General features: G+C 45.3%; 1 protein-coding gene across 3 annotated transcripts in view; it reads left to right on the top strand.

Annotated features, from left to right (window-relative positions):
• Positions 1–19348, top strand: part of F13A1 (coagulation factor XIII A chain) — a 125248-nt gene that overhangs the window by 68774 nt on the left and 37126 nt on the right. For all 3 annotated transcript variants that reach the window (XM_064476161.1, XM_064476162.1, XM_064476163.1), the window contains exons 8-9: positions 3755–3929; positions 6343–6481. In XM_064476161.1, the coding sequence (XP_064332231.1) occupies positions 3755–3929; positions 6343–6481 (314 nt within the window). The remainder of the gene's footprint in view (positions 1–3754; positions 3930–6342; positions 6482–19348) is intronic.

Genomic DNA, 19348 nt, shown 5'->3' with positions numbered 1-19348 from the left:
TCTCAAGCTTTTCTTCTATGTCTTGATTTTATTTTTGGCATGATCTATTCTATTTCTTACAGTTTATCATTTATTTTTAGTTCCACGATGTGTGTTGGTCCTCAATTTGTTCCTTGAGGTCTGTGATCCCCTTAGGAGACTGTGAGAAAGTCCTTTATGTTCCTTAATTTTGTTTTCTTCTGTGTAATTTTTCCATCCTCTCTCTTTCCTCTGTTTTTCTTTTTATTCATTCTCTTACTTGCATAACTCACCCAAGTGTTTTATTTGCTGTAATATACCATAGATAAAATCTCTACTCCTTCCAATCTAAGATTAGCTTGATCTCACCTCTGAACTACAGCCTGAGGCCAATGTATTTCATTGCAGCTACGCTTTTGTACCCTGAGGCAGACTGGAACAGGGAAGGCGATGGCAATCTTGGTTAGAATCTTTGGGCTGTGCCTGTTCTTTCAGGATTCTGTAAATTTCTCATCCCAGAATCCACTGCACCTAACTGGAGACAGATCTCATCCTCAGGTGGGGATAACTCTCAGTCTTCGTATCATTTCCCCACTGAAGTCCCTGAACCTCTACCTTTTTAGGGATGCAGACCTTTTTTTGCCCATTTCTCCACAGTAGTTGTTTCCATGATTCTGGTAAGAACAAGGAAAAGATCAGCATTTTAATTCAGTGTGTTTCTTTCCAGATTTTGAAATACAAATGAGGAAGCTCAGGATTTTGTTGGCTTGACAGTAGGGCTTCTGACATCCTGGTGGTCAGGGTTAGGAGCTGAGCCATGCTGCCTCCCTGCTCCGCTCCAAAATCCTCAGCTTTCCTTGGTTTTGAAGTTTACTGAACTATGTTATGCCACAGAAGCTGCTGATGGTGACTTTTGGAGGGGCTTTTTTTTTTTTTTTCTAATATTGTAGGTATTATGGGAGGACAATTTAATGAAACCCTAAGGAAGTTGAATAACACTCCCTTGTCCAAAGTCCCAGTCCCATATTGTCTCCTTGGCCATTAGTGATGCCAGACCAAGGCATTTCATTCTGTCACTGGTCAAACTCTGACTGAGCTCATGAAAGCATGTGAACAGTCAACTGTGGCATGAAACGGGACCAGCACGGCCTTGAATTATTCCCCAAACATTTTGTTGTCCAGGGAGGGGGATATTACTTTAACCCTTTACTTCTGTCACTAAAGACTTATTTCTTTCACAATCTAGGCTGCCCAGAAATCAATGTTCTAATTAGAAAACAGTAGCTAATCTGACCAAATGCTAATAAATGAGAGTTGTGATTTATCTAGCAATAGAGGAACAGCTCAGCATTAACAATTAAAAGGTCTATAGAGGAGAGAGCTCTTTTTTGTCCTTACTCTTTCCCTTAGCTGATCGGGTTCACTGTAGCCTATAAATAACCCTTCTAATTAATGGCTATCCATTTGAAATCCACTCCATCAGAACCAGAGTTTAGGAACTTTACCCCTGACATTCATCAATTTCATTCTATTTCTCAATGATAAGGATAAGTGAGAAACTGGTCATGTGAATCAAAGCTGCATCTGCCTATTCATAAACATCAAACCACATCATAGCCTACGAAGGCACTCTTCAGGCTCCATTATAACAGACAGAGATTTAAATAATCAGTTCAACTGCAAGGAGGATTATTGATCATGAATGGAGCCAAAATTGTTGGCTAAAGCCTGCTGTGCTCCAGTCATTTCATGGAGTTTACAGGATAAAGTCAAAGTTTACATCAAAGGCATGCGTTTGCAGTTCGTTGAATAAGGTCCTTCAGAAATCTCCCAAGAATTAATTTTTTTCTACATTAAACAAATTAACTGGGTAGTTACCTTACCTTTAAGCTGACTGGACAGAGTCAAAGGGGAAAAACAGTAGAAGGTGCTTGCACATTTAAGTGTTTTCTTCTAGTATTTTCTACTTAGTTACATGATACCCACGCAGCACTCGTAGCAGGTCGCCGAACTTGCCATTTTTCTTCATGACACCAAACAATTATTCAAACTATTTCTTCCACGTAGATAATCCTTTCTGGGCCTCAGCCCCTCAAGATCTAGTATTCATGTCATTTTCTCTACTTAGTCTACAACAAGCTAATAAAACCAATCACTCTTCTGTTGGGACCCCATTGGCCCTGTACATCTTTCTGTCTTACTGGGTACCCTTCCCTTCCACTTGATGGGTTCCTTGTCCATCTCCTTCCACGGAGAAGATTTTGCTCTTATTCAGACGTGCAATGCCTATATGCTCATTGAATATACGACGGATTATTGAACAACTGTTGAGCACCTGCTCTTGCCAGTACTTGGTGGAAGTCAGAAAGGCGCAGATTTTTATCTCTGTTCTCAATGTACTCATGACCCACTGGGGACGATAGACTCACAGCCAAACACAGCAAGCCTAAGAGGGTGCTCAGGCTGAGCTGCTAATTGGCAAGATCATGAACACATAAAAACTCGCCGTATTTTAATACCTCTTCTGTGACTTTCATAACCCAAGCACACCTGCTTCCATCACATTGCTTACTACTGTCTTTTCAGCATCGTCCGAACCTATGCTTCTCAAACTGATGTGCACACACATCACCTGGGGGTCTTGTTAAAATGCAGGTTCTGATTCAGTAGGTTTGGGGAGGGACCTGAGATTCTGCATTTCTAACAAGCTCCCGGGTACACCACCGCTGCTGGTCCACGGACCACACTTTGCAGAGCAAGGCTGTAAACCGTTGCCTTGTCGACATACGAATGTTGTTGAGGTGGCATCAGGTTTTAGAAGAACTCCCGCTGCTCCCCACCTAGACATTCTCCTGACTGTAATTAAACATGCTGAAAGTTACACCAAGAGAGTTGAGATTCAGCCAGTAACCTCCAAAAAACCTGACAGGATGCCTTGAACTTGCTACTTCCTGACCCCTGTTTTACTGTCTAAACACAAAAGTTCTCTGTTTCTGCACTTGGGGTCTGCTGCTGCCAGATGCCTGTGGTCTGAATGGGTAGCCAGGTTTTCCCAAATATTCTAGATTGCCGTGCCTTGCTTAAGTCTCCCCTGTATTCAAACTGTAATACCCCAGGCCCTTTATGTAACAGGAAATATCTTTTAACAAAACTATAGAACATTAATCACCTTAAACAATCATAAAGAAAATACTTCTTTAATGAAACTTTAAAAAAACACTCTGTAAGGTGCCCATGGGAATCTAACTTCTTATTAATTCTCAATGGTGCCTATGACAGCCTCTGTTTGCTTTTTCAATTTATTAGAGCCTGCCACTCATCAAAGTCAAAGCTCGTTAGACCAGAGGCATTGGGCCCCCACTCAAACATCTTTTGTCATCTGCCAATTTTTAATTCTCTTTCTACCAAGACAAGATCCCTACTTGAGCTGTCTTCTCGTGGAGACCTTCTTCCTCTCTGCCTCACAACCTTCTCCAGCACCTCTCCAGCCAGACCGCAGGCCCTGGGTCTGTCTTCTCCTGAGCACGTGAGATTCTTCCTACCTACTGTTCAACACCAGCCTACTACAATCACATGCTCTTTAAGAGGCGGTCTTGGTTACTTGGTTTCCCCTCACACACTTAGTCATCACATCACTTTCCTTGACAAATAACTGTGAACCAAACGGAAGTGGGACACTTTTCATCATGCAGGAACCTGGAAGGCACGGGAAGCCTGGGCTTGCCCAGGGCCAGGGTCTGGAAAGGATTCTTCTAAACGCTCTTTCCTTCTTCTCACCACTCACGGTCTCATTTAGGTCAATGCCAAAGACGATGAAGGCGTCATCGTTGGATCCTGGGACAATATCTATGCTTATGGCATCCCCCCGTCAGCCTGGACAGGGAGCGTGGACATTCTGCTGGAATACAAGAGCTCTGAGAACCCAGTCCGGTATGGGCAGTGCTGGGTTTTTGCTGGTGTCTTCAACACGTGTAAGTATCCAATTGAGTAAAATTATTTTTAATGTAAAGGAAATTTCACCTCAAGACATTTTATCTATAAGCTGGCAAAGGGACCTAGCGAGCTCTGTTGGATCTATAGAATTTATGGGTGGCTATTCTGGGACGTAGTTAATGCATAATTCAATTATCCTGGGCCAAGTACGCCCATGGTTTCTCTGTGACTGCAGAACCTTAATAGAAAGACTGATGAACTATTTCCTACACAATCCATCATCCAACACCCAGAGAAAGGGAGAGTCGCGGGGGCCAAGTCACAATATGAGGGAAAGGATACCCCATTTCCTTCTCCATAACCTCCCCACATTTTAAAAAGGTTAAATGAGCAAAGTCTAAAATAATAAATAATAAGGTATACACTATTGTTGTTCAGAGGTTTTGTAGATATGCTTCTCTGCTTGTTGTCTATCACTGAGGAGTTTGGTAAGTCAGTCCACTTAGTTTTGACCCTAGCTGTGGACCAGACTGTGGCAGGTGGGCTCATCTCTGTTCTCACACATGAGTTCCAGTGCCCCTGAGTAATTAGGTACCAGAACTTAATGAGCGGTCTTTATTCCCCAGCTTCCCTTCTTGCTTTTAATCTACCCAGCGTCCAATCCGTGGCAGGAAACCCATGGGAACAGAATCGTCCTCTTCAGACTCATGAATCATTTTTCAACATGGCGCTTGTCTGTCTGGGCCCAGACTTCGTTATTGTTAATTCAGTGAATGTTTTTAAAAATACATTTATTTCAGTGTGTCTTCATGATTGGTAATGACTTTCATTCACATGCCCTTTTAAAAAAACATTAAGCTCAAGTCAGAGTGTCCTTTCTATGCGTTTGTTAATAAAGACAGTTTTACCTAGTTAGCATTTTTTTTTAATCAGAAAAATCAAGGTGAGGCTGGAGGCCGGAAGCCAGGATGGGGCTGTTTCTTATAAATGATTATGAAGCTTGTCAGTTTCAGCTCAAAGCTGTAACCTTCTAAGAATTATTCAGTGATCCAATTGGGAAGAAATTAGGAGTTTTGTGTTGTGGGATCAGAATAAGATTACTTTCTTAGCCATTTGTGTATACCCATGGGCTAAAGGGGTGTTTCCTGGGAGCAGAAAAGGCAATGTAGCCAATGAGTTGGTGTCTTAAGGGCCGGTCTCTGAAGTTACATAGAAGCCTGCATGTCACCAAGGGCTAACAGCTGGAGGTGGCTCCCTCCCTCGTGAGTCATTCCTCCAGGTTTAGAATCGGGTAAAATGGTAGACACCTTCCATCCACGTATGCCTTTTGTATAAAAGAGTCATCAGATCTATTCCTGAAAACACACTGTGATGCTAAGTTAAGAAAAGGCAGAAGCCCAATGTGGGGAAGTCACTGTAAGAATAAACCTGAAAAGGGAGGTGGGAGGGAAGGAGGGACTGGGGCCCCCACGTCAAACTTTACTTGCCTTAAAGTTACAAGTTCAGCAGACTCTGGAACGCGTCCCATTCTGTGATCACGTGAATTAGCGTTAAGCTAGAAACAGACTTAGAGTGGCGATCATTTCTGGGGGGAAGCTGTGAACAGGGGCTGCAAGTCACCAGGGGAAGATGGAAGGGGGAGGCAGGTGGTGGCTGCCACTGCCATAGTTCGGGGTGTTAAGAATAAATCATTTAACGAGGGCCCTTGAGTCTCTACCAGACTCAAGTTTGGATTCCCAAGGTTGTTCTATTGAAGGAGGTGAATAGCCTTTGGTTAAAAATGCTAAATAATTCTGAGAGCTAAAAAAAAAAAAAAAAAAAAGGCAAAGCAAGTCATTAATCTTAAAATTGTCAGCTGAATTATTTTCAATGAGCCCTGATGGCTGGCGTCCTGGGAGCCAGGGAGGGCATTTGGATTAAGTTTAATCAATAGGTACATATGGCAAGGGATGCATCCAGGTAATTTATTATCTAACAATTAAAATGGATCTGTGGTGTCACCCTCCACCAAGTGTCACAAGAGCAAGTTCCAACCAGGAGAGCAAACTGCACTGGGGGCCTGCTTCGTGAATCCCTAACTTCCTATTAGCTGGATTTTTTAAAGTTTCATTTTCAGGAACATAGGCCCATGAGCTGGACTAAAACAAGCCTACTTTGATGACCGTGTGATTAGCAAATAAACAATTGGAACCTTGTTCCTGGAATTCCATTCCCGCTGGCTTCACTTGGGGCCAACTGCAGTTGTGCACGGTCACGCGGCAAAGATCCTCTCTGCAGCCCCGAAGCCTGGTGACAGGCCCCCTTCCTGGGCGTGGACCGCGTGGGGACGACATGTGCAAAGGGGCTTTCATGGTGGCAAAGAAGGAAGCCCCTCATGAGAAGGGATTGTTCGCCCCGTATTTGTTGAATCTTGCTGACGGTTTCGCTGTGGTCCCTCCCTCTTTGCTGCAGTTTTGCGATGCCTCGGGATACCGGCAAGAATCGTTACCAATTATTTCTCAGCCCACGATAACGACGCCAATTTGCAGCTGGACATCTTCCTGGAGGAAGGTGGGAACGTGGACTCCAAACTCACCAAGGACTCGGTGTGGTGAGTTTGATTTACAAGGGCATTTGCTGATAGCAGATTGAAGTGACATTACACGTTTACCGCAAGGCAGAATCAGTCAGTCTAGTGCTTCTTTCCCTTCTGTTTTAAGGGCAATTCGATCCCACAGGCAGAAATGTCTGATTGTCAGAGACTGTGTTTAGCTAATGAATGAGAAATGTTCCTGAACAGGCAGTTTGGGTGTCTCGTAATAAAGCCCGATCACCCCATTACGACAGCAACCACTGGAAAAGGCCACAGCTTCAGCGGCCAGACCCTGTACTGAACCCCCTCCGGCTTAGGGCGCGAACCTACGGCGAGTGGCAGAGATGCGGGGCCAAGCGTCCTCCACTCCGAGTAACGTGGCTCGCGTTCACTAAGCACTTACTGGGCGTGCCAGTCTCTGTGTGCGCAGGATCTCATCTAATCCTTTTAACATTTTTTTATCAGGTGGGTGCTTATCAATATTCCATTTACAGGTGAGGAAACTGAGGCCCCGAGAGGTTAAAGTCATTTTCTCAAGGTCATGCATCTTGTAAGCTGAGAATAAAACCCAAGAACATCTGACCCTTAACTGCAACATATTTTTTTTTTGCCTCTGCAGTATAGGATAGTTCTGTGAATGTAGAGACGTGGTTCTCCCTAATCAGTGGCCTCATCCTTCACTGAGAGAGAGAAATGGAAGCAGAGTTGAAATTACTACCAAGTACCAACCACACGGTGTTTTCGCTGTGCTGAGTGGCTGCATCACAGACGCTGCAGCGAGCTTAGGGTCCCAAAGCCATGCCCTTTGCCCATGTGACCCATTCAGTCCAAAATAACATTCTGAAAAGAGGGAGGAAAAGGCCCAAGGGTCCACGTGGAAAGGATGTTTACGAAGGTCCGCGTGGGAGGCAATGGCCAGCCACTGAACTAAGTGGAATTTCCAACCCAAAAGGTGTCTCCTGCAGTTGTTCTTTGCAAGGAATAAGCTGTAGACGCGTCCAGATGGGGCGGGGAGGCGGTTATAAGCACATCTGAAGAGAGGTTAAAAGAGGTGACTTCACTCCCCTGCATCTCAGGGATGGATGCCCGTTGTAGGAGCGGCGTGAATGCCTCAGTCCCGGTAAGCGCCCATTTGAAAACGTAGGAAGAGGGAAGTCGCTGAACCGGTGGCAGAGTGCTGCTGTGACTAAACAATGGGGCAGTTCGTTTGAAGGGCGTGGGCTGAGCAGCGACGGGCTGGAGGGCACAGGCGAGAGGAGCCCTCACCCCTGTAAACTGAACGGCGTCTAAGGCACCATTGAAGCCCTTGGAAGTACGGTAGGGCAGCCCCGCGTGTGGAAGGAATGACAAAAACAGACCACAACAGCCAGCCCCAGAGCCGGCTGCGACAGTCGGAACGGCCAAGTGGGGAGCGTCTGGCGTTCTGCACTGCCTACCTCTTCCTGCGCACACACATGTGCAGTTTGAGCCAACTGCCGCTCAAAATTATTCCTCCCAATTCCTTGATCCAAGTTTCTCCCATTATAAATCCCCACGGGGCACACCAGCAAATAACCCCACGAGGCCCTTTGCTAAATTGGCAGAAAAGCATGAAGCTGATAGATCTTGAACTTGGTAACCCTTTCCTCTTTCAGCTCTCTGCTCCGAATCCCTTTCCGTAATTTATCAGCCTTGCTCTTTCATTGTCTGCCCCAAATACCCCATCACCCCAGGACCACATTTCCTAGTCCAGCGCCCTCCACCGCCACCTCTGTGGCCAGCCTGCTGTCCGGGGCTCCTCATCCCTCCCCTGCGGGGCTCATAGATGTTGGCCGGCTGTCTGACTGGGGGGCTGGTGTTACCCCAGCTGGGGACACGCCAGACCCAGGAGCACAGGGATCAAAGGGCTCGGTCAGGTCTGGGTCACGCACTGAGCCGCTGTGTGATCTTGGGCAAGGCACAACCTCTCTGTGCCTCCCTCTTGTCCTCTAAAGTGGAGATGACAACATTTCCGAGCCTAACAGGTGCCTAATGAACGCTAGCTGTGTTGCTGCCTGCATCACCGGTCACACAGCTGCAATTGCTCGCAGGCATATGCTGCCATCAACCTGAGCACACGGAGGCATTCAGAAAACGAGGGGGCCCAGTGCCCGAAGGTGACTAGGCTATTTCCATCACATTGGGATATTTTGAAAACAAAAGCAGAAACTTGTGCCTCCTCAGAGCAAACTCCAGTGAACCCAGAAGTTACAGATGTCCCCCAAACCAGAAGTATATCTAAGACCCTCCTTGATGGAGGAGGTCGGCGGGGGCTGCCCCTGGACACTTCCACCAGAGCATGGTCACCACAGCCACCCCACGTCAAGCTGTGGCTTGGGCAGGCATTGGCTGTGTGACCTTGAGAGGATGGCTTTGCCTCTCTGAGTTTCAGTTTCCTCATCAGCAGGATGAGGATTAAACTTAGTAAATACCAATTAAATGGCAGAGTAATGATGTAATTGAGGTAAAGACATTCCCACGGTGCTCGATCCGGAGAGGGGCGTTCAGCTGGCGCCTGCTCACTGGGTTAGTTGTGTCCCCTGGTGAGAAGCGGGGGCCGCCTGAGCTGCAGAGCAAGGGGGGGCTGGGGGCAGAGGCTGCCAGAGGCCGAGGCGAGGAGAGGGGGGGTCTGGTAGGCATCAGCTGACCGTCATGAGGCCGGTGCAGCGTGGCTGGCACCACGTGGCCTAAAGAGTTTCCTAGCAGGGGTCTCAGGAGCTGTTGCCTCACTCAAGTCCCCAGCCTCACCTCCCTCCCCAGGCTCCAGCCAGACAAACTCGCTTCCACTCCCTCCTAGTTTGTAGGTGGCTCCTGCCCCACTTCCTTCTAAAGGAAACTGTGAGATGATTTCTTGGTCCGCTCTTCTGCCTCCACCATCAACACTGAGGTGCTGGTGGTGCGTGTGTGGTGAACTCATATGTCCAGTTGGGTCTCAATGACCCAGGACATCCCCTTCTCCATGACTCAGCCAGGTCCCTTGTGCCCAAAGCAGAAATAAGCCAGGACCAGGGTTCAGAGGGAGAGCTCGAGTGTGTGCAAAGGTGTGCTGTCCTCGGTGTGACCCAGAGCCAAGAGGGGCAAAGTCTGGATCTCAGACCAGCAAGCACCGACCGCTCACCTGCCTGCTTCCTGGTCTGCCACCTTAGGCCCCTGCATGTGGATTTCCCCTCGAGGGAGCCTCGCCTCGCAGGGGCAGCAGTTTTGCACAGAGTGGACGCGCCGCTGATACCAACAGAGGGAAGAGTTGGTTTCTTAGCAATTCAGGAGAGGGAGGGGCCGAGGAGCCTTAGACGGGCACAGCTGGGCAGAGTAATTGGACCTCAGGTTAGCAAATGAAATTCCAAGAGGGCTAACGCAAGGTAACAAATCCTGGAAGGAGCAATTTAAGCCTCCTGTCCCCAGTGTGCTGATGGGTTTGGAATTATGTGTAACCTCTGGGGGAAGGCATCCATGAATCACCGTGGACAGTCTAACGGAGATGCGTGTGTAATGTCTAGCTGCAGTCCAGTGAATAGGGGTACAGGGCTCGCTCAGGAGGGAGAGGGCGGCTCAGCCGATGGGCAGGGGTAAAGTGACCATTTGTCCCCATCCTGAAAGAGCTCAGCTTGGTCACCTCATCAAACAATGTTCACAGTGGAAATGGATACACTTTTAGAAGAAAGGGATGGTGGCGGTCATGAAAGGTGTTCGGTAAAAGGCTCCTCTCCTTCTGAGTGAAAGTGCTATCCTGTGTCCAACTGCTGGAGAGGACGTGGTCAGATCTGGCTGTTGTGGGTGAAAGATCGGTGCCCCTCTCCCGACTTGCCTCCGCCAGTGTGCAACCCCCGTGGGAGGAGCCACATCTGATCTATTTTATTTTTGTTTTACCAGCACAGAACAGGGTGCAGGGCTTGGAGCAAGGACTTGAGAAATGGAATGGGTTGGAAAGAATTTTAAACGCTCATTTGACTGATAAGTAGCATTTAATTCATGCAGCAAACGCTGTTGTACATTAATACGTCCAAATACCAGATGCTAAGGATTCAGAGAGAAATTAATCAGGTGGCTTCCCTTCAGTGTTTGTGGGTGAGACAATCATGTACAGTAGATGCTGTAAAAATGTAAGGTGGGCTGGAGTCATGGAGACAAGGCAAAGAGGCCTCCGTCCTAAACCCAGGGGAGCAAGGAGGAAGGCTGTCCAAGTGGGCAGTGACCAAGGACTCAAAGCCCTTCTCCCCCTGCAATCCTCTGGCTGTGCTGGTCTGAGATGGAATGCCCAGGAAATGACCTTTGCCCACAGATGAAACTCGGGGATGCATCTAAAAGTCTAAAGGGCTGAGAGGAGACATCCAGAGGTCAGCGTGCTGTGAGGACCAGGCAGGAAGGACTGGAATTTCAGGCAGAGTTATCCTGTATTACTCTGCCTATAGTTGGGGTTAATGCCCTCAGGGCTGCTCATTCACAAGAGGCAGATGGAGTTGATACTGTTTGGGCTTGGGGGGTCACTATTACCATCTGTCCCCGCCCCTCCGGCTTCTCTACCTGCCGGGCGCTGTCCAGTGCCAGGTGCTGCCTCCTTGACGACAAAGCCCCTCCTCAGTCTTAATTTTAGAGCATCCAACAGTCAACAGTGTTTCAGAGCTCCTCTTGGAGCCAACAGCTTCCCAGACCCCGTGGGTCCTTCTGGTCCATCGTCTCAGCCCCTCCCGCATGGGACCGTTTCCATCGTGCTCACACTCCCAGAGGGAGCTGTCCATCTCCGGACAGTGCAGCTGCAGGTGGGGCGGGTGGAAGCATGTTCTGTCTGTGCCCACAGGATGCGAAGAGAAGGCGGCTGTGCACCTGTGAGCACACCAAAGCCCAACAGTGGGCCCACCTGCCTCTCAGAGTCCAGCTGGCTGGTCAGTTGGCAGGGGCAGAGAATCGCCTGTCTTAGAGAGTTAAGCATCTCCTATGATATTAAAGACAATTGGAAGAGCAATGAGTGCTGAAACAGCCAGAGTCCTTCTCTCCTTTATTGCCTTTTCATTTGAAATTCAGTTGTTTTGATTAATTTTTAAAATGATTATGAATTAGCAAATTTATATTTATCAGTTTCAGCTCAAAGTTGGGACAATCTAAAAATGAGTGATCCTGGCGGAAGGAGATTGCAGTTTTAGCTTGTTTTTCCTCAGGGAACCATGGGAAAACACCAAATCAAGTCAAACTGTTCCCGTAATGTTTTCGCCTCCTGCTCTCTCTCTCCATGGCCCGAGGCAACGTGATTAGCTCTGCGGCTAATTAGCTGAGTGACTTTGGGCAAGTTGCTTGATTTCTCTGCGCCTTAATTTTCTCATACGACTTTGGCCTTAATGAGGTATAGGGTCACCTCCAGCTCCAAAATCATCATTTTTAAAATAAATGTCACTGTTCTTCCAGCCAGGCCTGTCCTCCCACAGTCAGCAGGCTCTGCCACGTGCTTTGTGTGAAGGCCTGTTCACCTGTGCAGGGCTGGACTCTGATCCACTCACTCACATACAGGTGCTACCCTGCAAACTGGCTTCGCGTCAGCTCTGCAGGAAGAAGGCAAACATGCCACAGAAAATGTCTGTAATTCTTTGGCTGGCCTCAATGCATCTGGTTCATTGAAAAAAAAAATCCCAATTTCCTTCAATACTTTTTGGAAAGGGTACAGTTGTTGTATTGTTCTGTTTTGTTTTTCACTCCAAATGCAAAAAACTCTGTGCCGCAGTGAGTAGTATTGAATCTATAAACAAAGCTCTTTCAAAGCAAGTTTTAGAGCAGAAATTAAGCAGCTTCCACCCCCGGGAGCCAGCCGTGCCTGCGACACAGCCACCAGTCCCAATTCTCACTGCGGTCTCTGCGCTTGGCGTGCTGGTTTGCACATTTCAGGTGCATTTCCGAAATTTAAACTGATTCACCTTGTACGTTGTTTTAGATGCTCAGTATGTTCCAACTTTGGACATTCATTTAGTGATATTACCCTAAGTTTTAATCACTGTATGTGAAAAAAAGAATTATCTAAAAATGAATTCCAAATTTAAAAAAAAAAAAGAAAATTTTTTTCTGAATATAGACCAAACTGTTTAAGATGCTTATGGATTTATAAAATTATCCTGTGATGCGTCCAAGTTACCAGTTCTGAACCGCTACCAAAGATATTTATTTTCAAATAAATTATCTCATTAACCACATTACTGTCAGCCAAATTGTTTTTGAGAAAATCACCTGGAGCTAGATCTCAGGAGCTGTCATTAGAGAACTAAGAATGTTTGCTGTGAATTCACACCAGCGTCTTGAAGGAAGGACTGAAAAAGTTATTTGCCACCTCCAAGAATCAAAATAGCACATACTTATGGAATGCTGTCTTTGTGCCAGGTCCTAATCTAGGTGGGTGACAGGTATGAACTCATTTAATCCTTTTAACAACTGTTAAGGAAATTACTATTATTGTTCTCAGTTATAGATGATGGAACTCAGGCACAGTAACTTCACCATGGTCACCAGCCTTGTGACTTCCATGGTTTCTGATAGGAAGTCACTTTTAGTCCTATTGATGATCCCTTGTGCGTAATAAACCACTTTTTTCATGCTGTTCTCAAGATTCTCTGTCTTCCGCTTTTGGCAGTTTGACTGCGGCGTGTGTTTAGGTGCATATTCTCTTTGAGTTCATCCTCTTTGGAGCCCTTTGACTTCTCAGATGTGTATATTAATATCTGTCATCAAATTTGGAAAGTTTTCATCTATTATTTCTTCAAGTATTCCTTCTATGTCTTTCTCTCTTTTCTTTCCCTCAGGGAGGCCCATGATGGTAATGCTCCACATGCCTCAGGGCTCTTTTTGTTTTCCTTCTTCTGTTGTTCAGGCTAGATCATTTCGATTGACTTGTCTTCAAGCTCACTCTTTATTCTTTCTGCCTGCTCCGATCTGCTTTTGAGACCTTCTAGTGAATTTTGACATTTTTATTCCATTATGCTTTTCAGCTCCAGAATTTCTGTTTGATTCTTTTCCATAATTTCTACATTTTCATTGATATTCTCTATTTGATCAGACATTGGTCTCATGGTTTCCTTTAGTTCTTTGAACATGTTTACAGTAGCTGGTTTAAAATCTTTGTCTGGCAAGCTCAATGTCTTGGCTTCCTTAGTGACAGCTTCTCTTGACTGTTTTTTTTTTTTCCTGTGTATGAGCCATACTTTTCTGTTTCTTTGTGTTTTGTAATTTTGTTAAAACCTGGACATTTTGACTGACACAGTGTGGTAATTCTGTGAATCAGATACCCTTCTCCCCAGAGCCTCCTGTAGCTGGTGGTTGTTGTCACTGTTGTTACTGTTGTTTGTTTAGTGACTTTCCTGGACTAATTCTGTAAAGTCTGTATTCTTTATCGTGTGTGGCTACTGAAGTCTCTGCTGGGTTAGCTTATCAGCTAACAATTAGACAGATGTTTCCTTAGATACTGTCAACCAGCAAGTCTCCAGGCTTACCAAGGAGCTCTGTCTGTGTGTTGGGGAATGTCTTCAATGTTTCAGCAGGAAATTTACAATTCTGCTGTAGCTTTCACTTCCTGCTTGCATCGAGCCTTAAGTTTAGCCAGAGGTGAGAGTTTAGAACCTTCTTGGGGCTTTCCTGGCCATGCTTATCAACTTGCACATGTGTGTGGCCATCTAGATGCTCAGGAGTGTGTCAGGATGTTCAAAGTCTCCTAAGGACATCTCAGTTCCTAGGTTTTCCTTTTAAGTTTTTTGAGGGCAGCCTTTTATTATCCCCAGCTGGTCTCACCCCTTTAGGCAACTATAATGTCAAACAGTTGCTTCTAATTGGTTTTGAAAAACATCCTATGGACAGGACTATTTGCATATAGTAAGCTCTGAATCAGAGCAAATAAAAATAAGCTCTAAGAAATGCAAATTTTCAGAGAGCTGCCAGACAGGTTAATAGTGACAGTTCTTTGCAGATGGGCTTTTAGGTCAGTTCCAAACCCATTTTCTCCCCTTTGTTGTCTGCTAGGCTGCAGGGTTTTTGTAGCTATCATAGTTGTGAGGCCGTCTGCTTCCAAGACTACCACGGAGCTGTGGAGAGAGGGATGGAAATAAGGCAAATTAGAATGTCACAAAGTTCATAGTGCTTACTGAGATTCTTTTGTTTTTGTTGATTAAATCCTCTTTATGTTGTTGCAAATCTTTGGTTCATTTCCAGAGTTCTAGAAATGAGAGTTAGTATTCTCATTATTTTTATGAAGGAGCAGGTTTTTGGAGGTCCTTACTCTGACATTCTGGAAGGGTTTCTCCAGAGCACACTTTTAACCACTATACAAGTGGTTCCAAATTGGGGGCCTACTAAAGCCCTTGAGGGTTTTACACCTTGTAGGAATATTTTGGTATTTAATATTATCTTCCTGACCTATATATGCTGAAATATATATTATTGCAAGTATTTTTTTTTTATTTCCTTATTTCTTCTGTACATTCCAGGGCATTATATTGATCTTTTAGGAATTGTGTCTAGAAATCCATGGACTTCATATCAGTATAGTAAAGGGGGATTACAAAACGTTTGTTTTGAAACTAGGAAGGGACATTACTTCTTGAAGGTTGATGGTCACAGCACCGCACTCTCCTCTCATTCCTTCTGTACACCTACCCTCGTCCTGCAGCTGTAATGTCTCCAAAGGGTGCCCGCAGCCCCTGTGCCGCTCCAGTCCCATTTAAGAGCGAACAAAGAGGGAGTTTGGGAGAGAAAAAATCACAGGCCATTACAAATACCTCTCAGGAAATTAGAATGAAAAAGAAAGTGGAAACCATCTGATAAGCCACATAGAAAACACTGAGGTATTTTTCACAATAAGAAAAATGTCGTGTTTGGGTTAATCATACATTTAGCTTAAGAGAGTCATCCTATATACTGATCAAAGGTTACCAGTTTTCAAAAAATTAAAAACTAATAAAATATGTACCAACTAAGCTATACTGAATGTAACTTAACTTCTTTTGATGATTAATAAGACCTCTAGACAAACTTTGTATAGATAAGAGCTTTTAGAATATTTTACTCATAAACAGATTTATAACACAAAATAGTAATTTTGGCACCTACTGAGACTCCTGGTTGCATTTTTTTTTAACTCCCTTCAATATTTATGGATAAACTGGGCCAGAATTTATTATAGAAAGCTTTTTATACATTAGAGTTATTCTCAAAATCCAATCTTTTCTTCATTTTTAGCAAGAATACCAATTGATAGTTTGCTGTGCCAGAGAGGGAGGTGAAGGAGTTCGGGGTCCTATTTCCAAAGTAAATCCAAATTCAAAGCAGAAGGAACCCAGCAGAGTTACAGAGGGTCTTCTGCTAAGCAGTGATGTCAAACGTGGCCCATATGGGTGGGTGGCATCCACTTCCTGAACATTTCGGAGGTTCCATTTTGGTCTCTTTCATTTTCTTTCACCACAATTTAAAAAAAAAAAAAGATAATCAAAAGAAGGGAAGCTATCAAAAGAGGAGAAGAAATAAATTTACATGATTATCCCCTAATTTTCTAAAAGTCATTGTTAATAAAACTGCTGTAAAATTACCTTCACAAATATTCAAGAAATCGGTATCTAGAACCTTAAGAGAGAGGGAAAGGCTGTCCCTGCAGGACTTAGGGAAACACACTCCCAGAAAACACTGTAAACAGAATCAAACTTGTTAGGTGTTGGCACACTGTCCATGTACCTGAGCACAGCTGGGCTGGTATGTGTCCAGGCTGGCCTGGTAGGACCGTACCAGCATTTAGACCGCACCAGCATTCTGATGGGTTGCAGCTTCCAGTTGGTTTATATCTGTCTCTGAGCAGTTATTAATTACTTTAATTATCACTCCTACTATAAATGCACCTCATTTATAGTTTCATTTGGGGAGTTACAGCGTACCCCCAAGCCCATGCCATCTTCAACCCCTTTAAAGGGGCCTCTCAGGCTGCGTCCGGCTGCTTCAACTGTGACTTCTCAATGAACATCACAGGATCCCTTCCCTGCACAGAACAATTACTTCTCTTTTTTCTTGATGCGTGTTGATTTCTGCAGGGAGGACTGGCGTGGTCTCCACCTAATTGGACCTCTGGCCTTTGCCTGACGTGACCCCAGAGAAACTCGAAATGCCCCTTCCTGGTTTCAGCACTCCAACAGCCCCTAACAATGAGCAGCTGCATTCTGAAGTAGTGTGGTGCCCCAGCTCCCAGCTCCATGAAAGATTCCTCCAGCATGCCTCCCTTCCTCTGAATAATTCCTTTCTATGTTCTTGCTTCATCACTTTTCCTAACTGACAAGGTTTCTCTTGGTTCAAGCTTTCCTTTCCACTTTGGAAAGTCTTATCAGACAAACCTCAGGGTCCATCAACTTGTCCCTGCTACTTTCTCACAACTCCCACCCCATCCAATCCCCGTCATTATTGGAATCCTCAAAGCTCAACAATTCCAGGGTGTGCTGTCATTTTTGTCACCAAGATCATTGCCTGTATTAGGCGTGTGTCAGCAGGGACATAGAAATAGGGCTGTGTCCATCTGCTACAAACACAAATAGTCTGCAAGATAGACGAGTGCCTTCCTCCCACCCCTGCCTTTTTTTTAAATAAAAGAATTCAAATACTTGGCTGACACTTGAAGTTGGCCCAAGACTTCTCTTCCAGGGCTTTCTCTCAGTTTTCTTTGTGCTCTCCCTTGAGCCCTAACAGAGCTGCAGAAACAAAATTTACAACCCCATGCTTCTTTCTTCCCTTTTAGAGAAGAAAACCTGTCTGGATAGACTGTAGATGAGATGGTCTTGTGGAATGTGAAGGCAGTTCGCCAAACTAAAGGCAGTAAAGGGCTCCTTGACTAAACTACCCATGCTGTTTTCTTTAAACGTGTAGCACACAGAGCCCTGAAGCCCATCTTGGTCTCAGCTGTGTTCTCTGCCCACTTGCCCACCATCCCGTGGTCTCTTGCCTCTGGATGTGACCTTAGCCAGCTGTTAGAACAGGGGAGATAAGGAACTATGCTCTTCCTTCTTTAATGAAAAACAGTCCTCTTAATGTTTAGGGACGGGGAGGATAAATTAGTGTGTGTTTATTATATAAACTTCAGACACTGCAGGAAAAAAGCATAAAAATAAGACTTCCTAAGGTACACAGAGCATTTTCAACATTTTGTTAAAACAACACAAATTTATTGTCAAATAGTCTCTGTAGGTGAAGAGTTTGGGCACAGGTTCACTGGGTCCTCTGCTTAGGTTCTCAAATGATGGCAGGCAAAGTGGTGGCTGGGACTGCGGTCCTATCTGATGCTCAGGGCCCTTCTTCCAAGCTCAGTCTCCCATCATCACCCATCTTCCACAAATACAGATTCGCACACTTGCCCAAGGATAAAGCCCAGATATTTAACTTGGGATAAAAATCTCACGATCTCGTCCTTACCAAAAGCATAACTCAGCATTTAAAAGCATGAAGCTCCATCACTAGCCGTGTGACCTCAGGCAAGACTCTTAACCTCTCTGTGCTTCGGTTTCCTCCCTTGAGAATGGGGAGTAGTAACAACAGCGCCTTTCCCACGGGGCGCTGGGAGTACCAGGTGTGTGCACGCGCAGGAGGGCCGTAGAGCCGGGCACGCAGCAAGTGCTGTGCTGTCTGTCAGCCTGGAGGTTTCCCTGCCCGAGCTCACCTGCCAACCCTCTTGTCCCACGCACACAAATATGCAAACGTGCGACCCCCCAGCCCCGACAAACAGCATGCGCCACACACCCCATACTGGCTATTTCTTGTCTCCACAAGTTTGTTCTCACTCCTTCTGTTGACCCGGGAAGCTCCCATTTACTTTTCAGGACTCGGCTCAAATACCACGTCTGCTGTGAAGTCTTGCCTCCTGCCCTGAGGGCTTCCCCGCTGAGACCCTGCTGCGCCCTAAATGAATTTTGGGGTCACTTCATTCAATCAATCAATTTGATTGGGGTCATTCGATCAATCAATTGAATATCACGTCAGTTATTTCTAGAAGTCAGAGTTGCCATGTTTGAGCTTGTTCTAAGCGATTTACTTCTGTTATCTCGTTCGAGCCTCACGGCAGACGCTTGGAATGTTTTAACAGTTGGTCTGTGTGTTCGGCGTTCCTCTTTGCCTGTGGGGCTCTTTATGGGCAAGAGCCTATGTCTCGGTGCATAATGGGCTCATCATTAAACAGACACCTAACTGAGCCACCCAGAGATGAGCTGAGCTCAGAGAGAGATGGAACACACACAAACTACTGACTTTGAAGGACGCTGAGGGAAAGGATTGAGGAAGCTGGACCCAAAATTCATCAGCACAATAAACAAAGCCTGCTGTAACGCCCTCACGCCACCATTAAATCGTTATTGCTACATGAATATTGTCTACAGTGCGGACAGGTTAATGTGCTGTCATTTGTTTCTGTAATGTCATATAATTTCAGGTCTTTCCAAGGATGCAGTGTTACAATTCATAATGATATTTTATCCCATGCTCTTGCTTCAGGGGTCATATGCTAAATCTGAAAAGTTTTGCATGACCCTCAGCCCACCTTTGGCAAAGGGTAAAGAGACACTCACCCTGACAACCCTTTCTTCTTGTTGGACACCCAATGGAAATTTGACACAAATCACAGGCGATGAAAGTCAGGAGTTAATGTTAGGGTTTCTATGGCAATGGTCTAAGCCCTAAAACACAAGCATTTCCTTGTTTAATTGTTACCAAGGGATATGCTTTTTATAAATCTGGTATGAATACAAATATAAAAGGAAATCAAAAATATATGTACTTTGGCTTTAATTAACTTTTCTTCCCTGCCAGATTCCTTGAACCCATAGTAAATTCTGTTTCATTAGGCAGCAGACAATGGTTAAGATCAAAATTGTTTAACGCATA

The sequence above is a fragment of the Camelus dromedarius genome, chromosome 19 (assembly GCF_036321535.1).
Source record: "Camelus dromedarius isolate mCamDro1 chromosome 19, mCamDro1.pat, whole genome shotgun sequence".
In the NCBI taxonomy this organism is placed as follows: Eukaryota; Metazoa; Chordata; class Mammalia; order Artiodactyla; family Camelidae; genus Camelus; species Camelus dromedarius.
Note: the sequence above shows the minus strand (reverse complement) of the source record. Positions and strands in the feature narration are given on the sequence as shown.